General features: G+C 38.1%; 1 protein-coding gene across 3 annotated transcripts in view; it reads right to left on the bottom strand.

Annotated features, from left to right (window-relative positions):
- The window catches only part of LOC106319856 (RING-H2 finger protein ATL78), a 21,009-nt gene extending 15,094 nt beyond the window's left edge, over positions 1 to 5,915 (bottom strand). The window contains exons 1-3 of one of the 3 annotated variants that reach the window (XM_013758257.1): positions 5,321 to 5,915; positions 3,389 to 3,480; positions 2,328 to 2,729 (exon numbers count right to left, since the gene is read on the bottom strand). In XM_013758257.1, the coding sequence (XP_013613711.1) occupies positions 2,328 to 2,729; positions 3,389 to 3,471 (485 nt within the window). In that variant the 5' untranslated portion in view covers positions 3,472 to 3,480; positions 5,321 to 5,915. Of the gene's footprint in view, positions 1 to 1,976; positions 2,042 to 2,327; positions 3,014 to 3,388; positions 3,481 to 5,320 lie in introns of those variants that run through there. The other 2 variants (XM_013758256.1, XM_013758255.1) reach the window with 2 other exon arrangements.
- Between the last annotated feature and the right edge of the window lie 639 nt (positions 5,916 to 6,554).

Genomic DNA, 6,554 nt, shown 5'->3' with positions numbered 1-6,554 from the left:
ATACTCATCGATGGCCAGGTACTCATCAGGCTAATGGTGGGTTCAATGACTAACAGGCGTGTTCAAGTCGTTGATGGTGATGCACATGTTTTGGTGCTTGGAGACATCCTAATACAAGAAGGGTATTGATATAATGAATTCACATCTGAGAAAATTAGGGATATCAGGGATTCTAAACAAAGATATCACAGAAAGCTCGTGAGGAGAGCCAAGGCGTATCATGGATTCGATGGTATGAGGCTCAGTTCATTCAACTAGCAGTGGGGTCTAAATCTGTTAGTGGAGGTTCTGTTATTGCAGAATAGTTTGATCAGATGGTGGAGCAAAGATATTTGTGTCGATAGTCTTCCTAATCATGTGGTTTTAGGCGGCGTGTCCTGCTTAAGTGTGCAGCGGTACAAAGTGATGCTCAAGTGCAGTCTGTTCAAGAACATCAAGGTTAAGTCAAAGACTGTTCCAGAGATATGGAGCATGAGTGACTTCAAGGTTTGCGGTTGGTTCTAAAGGGTTCAGTGTGACATCAAGGTTCTAATACAGCATGAGGGTTTCACCAAGATTGTGTCGAAAGTCTGTTCGTGTTCATTGATGGGGCTAAGTGGATTTAAGTGTTTTAATCTACTTGAGAGGTTGTGGTGTATAAGTTGAAGCTTATGCAGGTTTAAAGAAGATCATAAAGGAACTCCAAGCTTGGCTCAAGGTGGAGCTGAGAGAAGTGAGAAGAGATAAGAGAAGATAAGGAGATGCAGAAGATGAGCAGGCTTGCTCAAGCATCAAGAGGTGTCAGCACAAAGTAAGGGTTATGGACTTGGACCAAACAGGTGGATTTTTGTGAGGTTTGGTCAAAGCCCATCAGACATGTTCAATGTTGGGCCGGCTTGCACAAGTTACGCGTGGACAACATATGGGACTAATCGTTGAAGTCCATTAGGTCAAGTGCTGATACAAAGACGGAGAGATCACGACAGAGATCTCTAAGCGTGGTGAAAGCCAAGTCTCTGGGAGGCAGAAGCCTCAAGCATTCAGGGAGTGCTTCCATGGCATCTCTTGGAGAGATAGAATAAGCTAGACATAGATATGTTGTTCTATGCTTAGCTCTTAGCCATGTACTTCTCTTGTAATCTCTTTATACTCTCTAGGGTTTGTATACCCAGGACAGAGAGAGTAATTATCTTGTAAACCACATCGGAGGTGGTTTTCGATACTTCATAGTGGATGTTGTGGATCATGGATCCACCCCAGATGTAGCGCGCTGCGGCCGTGAACTGGGTGAACAATTTTTGAGTCATGAACAAGGATGAATCGTTTGAGTGGTGAAAGAGACAGGGGTATTATGAGCTTGTATTCCGCAACAAGTGGGTATTATGAGCTTGTATTCCGCAAAAAGTGGGTATCATAACCCCTACAAGTGGTATCAGAGCGTATGAATATTCCACAACCCTGTCGATTCTCGTTGTAGTTTTGAGATGTTACTAGGTTGTTGTTTGGTTTGTTGCTGTCTGGGTGCATGTCTCTTCTAGCTCATTTGATTTTTTTAGCAATATAGGAGATTTTTAAGATCATTTTAGAAAAAAATGTGTATTTAATGTCTTAAACCCAAAACATCAAACCAGCACCGCGTATAGTATGTTTACCATGTGATGGATTCGTGCTCGGACCCTCCATTCATTTTATGCGTTTGTTATACTTGTGAGTTGTGACCTCTCTCTCTTTGTTATAGTGGATGTTTCTCTCAATTGTGGGCTTTAGACCATTTTTCTGGCGCTTCGTGTTGTCACATTTTTATATGTCCTTATGGGGATCACTCACTTAACAAGGAAGACAAGAAGCGGTCTTCTTCTACTTTCGGAATGCTATATACATCGTTATAGTTATATGCTTTTGCATGAAAGAGCACTAAACCCATATGATAATCAGTAAAAAATTGCAAGCTAGTGGCAGAACCTTACTTTAATAGCCTTAAAACCTCTTAATTCTTAGTTGACCTAGCGTATTGGCCACCTCCACTCAACTATTTGTCTATGTGATTCGCCCTCTCACCAACCTGCACGTTTGGACTTCTGTGTTTTTCTATATATATTCTTTCGCTCTATAATATAAAATTGCATGTCATGTAAAATGTTTTATTGGCCTGTTACGCCTGTAATTGTGAAACTTTAAAACATTTTAGGAGGTCACATCAAGATGAGAAAAAGTAACATTTCTCGTAATATTTACAGTTTTACAGTAGAATTGCTAAACTTGTAGACCGCTAGTGATCTTGACTAATTCTAAACACATAGTAGTTTTAAACAAGATAACTGCTACTATCTCTAGGTGACTAGTATTACCTAAAACAGCGTATCCATCTTTCTGGTTGTAGTGGTGCTATTTGCACGATGATGCTGTCTTGTGGTGGTTGAGGAGGGTTCAACGACCTTGTTTGGCTGCAGTCGGCAATCTTCTGGCAGGTCTCCACGAGGCAGTGTCTGCACGTTGGACATGATGAGTGTGAACTAAGCCACTTGTCTATACACCGGACATGGAATCCATGGTGGCATGTCGGTAGCAGCTTCACACGCTCTTCGGATACGAACTCTGAGAGACATATGACGCACTCTGTGTCTAGGCCAGGAATATTCAGATCAGCAGCGTAACTTATTGTCTGGAAACTCTTCAAGGCTTCCCGTTTGACTCCTGTGTTGGTCATGCGAGCTGCTGTTTGGTTGTTATCAGCTTCCGATGGTGCTAAACTGGAGCACATCAAGGCACATCTTATTATAGAATTGAGTCCAAGTGAGCAAAGGAATGCACACAAGAGGACTGATAGGACCATAACAACATTTGCATCAAAGTTGTTATCTTCTACATATGGGGACGGTGTCGGACTTGGTGATTGTTCAAGTAGTAATCTTCTTGAGTAACAACTTACAAGAATATCTTGGAAGATGTTAGTTTGTTTCATGGTGGGAACATACATGGAGTTTAAGGTAGATTTGTGGTGTTCAAGGTTTCTGTTGGACCTGGTATATATAGAGTAAAGGTAAGAGCATGTTTAATGAGGGTTCTTAACGGAATATAAGACCCCGTCTCTTAACTTTTAACTAAAAAAGTTAAGAACCGGTTCTTAAATAAGATATTTAAGAACCGGCTCTTAGCTTTTTTTAGTTAAAAGTTAAGAGATTGAGTCTTATATTCCGTTAAGAACCCCCATTGAACATGCTCTAAGGTTTCAATTTATCTTATATTTTATGAGGAAGATTGTTTTTATTAAAAAATTCTTAATTATGGTTTGATGAACAAGCTATAAAGATCAAGCACACACTAATCTCCTTGACTTTTAGTGTCTTGTTTTTATTAAATTAATTTGCAGTTTCATATACTTTGTTATAGAAAATGGGGTCCATCATACCAGTTGCTGCCATGTGGCTTTAGCAAATCAAATCTCCCTGAATTGCTACCAAGGACCCATGAGATTTTAACTGGAGTAGCCATGAACTTTCCCTATCAAATTTGACATAGCAGCACAATATTCAGATAATATCTCACTGTGTCTTTCGATATTATAAAGGCTTCTAATATATGTTTTTCTTCACTTGGAAGAAATTATCAAGCTATGCACATGCTTTAGATTCATATGTTAAGTTTCTAATGATGTTCTTTTTTTAGTTTTCTGTGTCTCATCCTTAGATGAGTTGGCTTGGTCTCGTATAAAAAACTAAGTAAGATTTGATTTAATTTTTCCTTTTTACTATTCTTAACTAAGTAGTGGATCTTAAAAAGTTTTGTTGATTTTGTGTGGTTCTGAAGGTGTACGGATGAAATATATCTATTAAGTGAATTCCACGTATGTTTAGGAGAACAGGAATCTACTCCATCCGTAGTAACTTAAGGTGTCCATAGAGTAAGCCAAAAGGACAAAGCCTCTCTCAATCAGTCTCGTTAAAGGCTACTTTTATCGACAAAGATCACTCTCATAGCACCAGTATCCAGCCCCTGCTTCTTTTTCTATACAGTTTGTTCTTTCTTTATTTTTAAATAAGAGGTAAAAGCAAATAGGTCCCATTTGCTTTACGTGGTAACATTTATCACTGGTTGCATATCGCGAGGGAAATCTACATGAATCTAGTATTAAATGTTTTTCTTTGTAGCTCCAAATCAAAGCAAGATTCTTCGAAAGGTGCTTCCATATAACCTTTTTTTCTTTACTACTTGCTAATAGTTGGTTTAGTGAAACATCAGACTGGGGAAGATTGTGTATCTTTGGGATAAAAGTTGATGTTACACAGCAGGATAGTCATCTTTTCTTTCTTTTGTTATCAGTCTTACTCGGAAATTGATTCCTTAGATCTTATATTCTCTGCCATTTGGTTACAAATAACTTGGTACAAACAGATGGTGGTCTATTGTTTTTGTTTTATCTTCTTTTTTTTTTCTTTTTTTTATCTTTAAGCAACTAAACTTTACTGTTACTGTTTATGCTATAATGATTCTTTTGATTGGGATATCTTTGTTTGAAACTCACTAGCTTTTTAATTGAAATTCCTGTTTTTTTTCGTGACGATATAACTGGCAGGGGTAACATGTATTATGTTGTCAAAACGGAAAAGGTTACAGAGAGAGATCATTACAAAAGTAAGATTGGCCATTCACTGTATTTCTCTGGGTGACTGAAGTGGATGTTACCAACACATCGGATGAATAGGCACAGCCTATTGCGAACATGTCTTTTGCTTTATAACGGTATGTCGACAACCTTTTGTCCACTACATTATTAGCATTAGTTTGGAATTATTTGAAAAGGCTACTACATTTATTATATTACAAAAAGTTTAGGCATGAATCTCTCTTGTTGATTGAGGTCTTTAGTCCAACAAATGGTGTTGATTTTCTTAACGCACTAGTAGTGTTTTAAAACATTATCTTCCAAAGCTTCTATTGTCCTCTATTGCTTCTGTATTTTTCTTTAAGTAAAGTGCTTCTGTATTTACATTCTGTTATACTCTTAAAGCTGTTAACAATTGATAATTCTCCCCCACCGTTAGAATAATCACTTATATATTAAAGAATAATCATTTGTAATTAATGCGTTCACATTCTAATGGATACATGACAACCTCATAAATATTTAAAATTGAATTCGCTGACGTGTCGCATCCACAAAGCCTCTCACAAAAAATCAGGTTAATAAAGAAAATATGTTTCCAAATTTGGATTGGTGATGAATGGAAGACGCGGGTCTGCTGTCAAGATTTTTATCACAAGCCAAGTTTTTTCTAATCTATCATTGGAGAAATTCTTTATCTACTTTCAAAAGAGAAGAACCAAACAATGTCACGGTTACCGAATTCGACGCCAATCTCCGGTTTCAATTTGTTGGCTCCTCTGTTTCGTTCCCGTTTCAATTCGTCGAGTCTGAGCATCAAAGCAACAACCGCAACACCATTCAAATCTGTGGAGAACGGCAGCAAGGAAGAAGGGATCGAAGAGTTCATGGTGAATATTACGTTGGATCTGAAGATTGTAAGGGATAAGATCACACAATTCATGTATAATCTCAAGGAGCAAGCGAAGAATGGAAACCCGAGAGTTCCGGCCAAGAGAAGGAGCGCGAGATTTCTCCAGCGAAGCATGGAAGTTGAGAAAAAGTGGAGCCGCATGCAAGGAGACAGTTGAGGAGAAGATAATGAATCCGTCGCCGAGAAAAGATTTGACGAGGGGTGGTGAAGGAAAGAGACGAGTGGTGGTAGCCAAGATGACGGTGCAGCCAAAGTTCTCCTTGAAGCTGCAGAAGAAGGAAACAGAGGACGATTTCAAGGTGGCTTCAGGTCACCGACCACCGCGCCAACCAAAGAAATGGTCTTCAGAAAAGTTCTATGTAATTAATTTGATGGTATTTCAAAAAAAAATTAATTTAATTAATTTGATGGTATTTCAAAAAAAAATTAATAAAAATTATTCACTTTCTTGATTGATATGATCTTATTGAAAGTTGATCAGCCTACAACTATATTTATTGTACTGTCGTGAAAGTATTAAAAAAATCTATCTTTATTCATAATATAGAGGTTCCTTATATAGGTGATTACACCATCATAGATAAATGAAAAGATTACAAATCATAATTTCTTAGTTATGAGTCATCCACAATCTAGTTCATAATACTCCCCTTTGGATGCCATAACCATTTAGAGCTTGTAATGTGCTTTAATGTTGCCTCATTAAAACCTTACCAGGAAAACCCAATTGAGACAAAACCATGGTGAAGAAAAAATAGTACAACACACATTACTCCCCCTGATTTAGACATTACTGAAGGTCCCTTGGACCTCTCTAATTTTCTGCAATCCGTGGGTGATGAAGATCTTGGCAAGAATATGTTTCGTCCTCGAACATGATAGTTGGTTCTTCTTTACCATCGGCCATGCCACAATCTGATCGAACATATTGAGTCATCGACCTCAAATACACACACACGAAATCTTGGATGATGTTGATGTGATATGCGTGTACCACCATGTGTAAAACATAACCTGTCTGAAAACAAATCAACAAAACCAAATACCCCTCTTTGGGCT

This window comes from Brassica oleracea, unplaced genomic scaffold (assembly GCF_000695525.1).
Source record: "Brassica oleracea var. oleracea cultivar TO1000 unplaced genomic scaffold, BOL UnpScaffold00641, whole genome shotgun sequence".
Lineage (NCBI taxonomy): Eukaryota > Viridiplantae > Streptophyta > Magnoliopsida > Brassicales > Brassicaceae > Brassica > Brassica oleracea.
The sequence above is the reverse complement of the archived record's forward strand: the minus strand, read 5'-3'. Positions and strand labels throughout refer to the sequence as shown.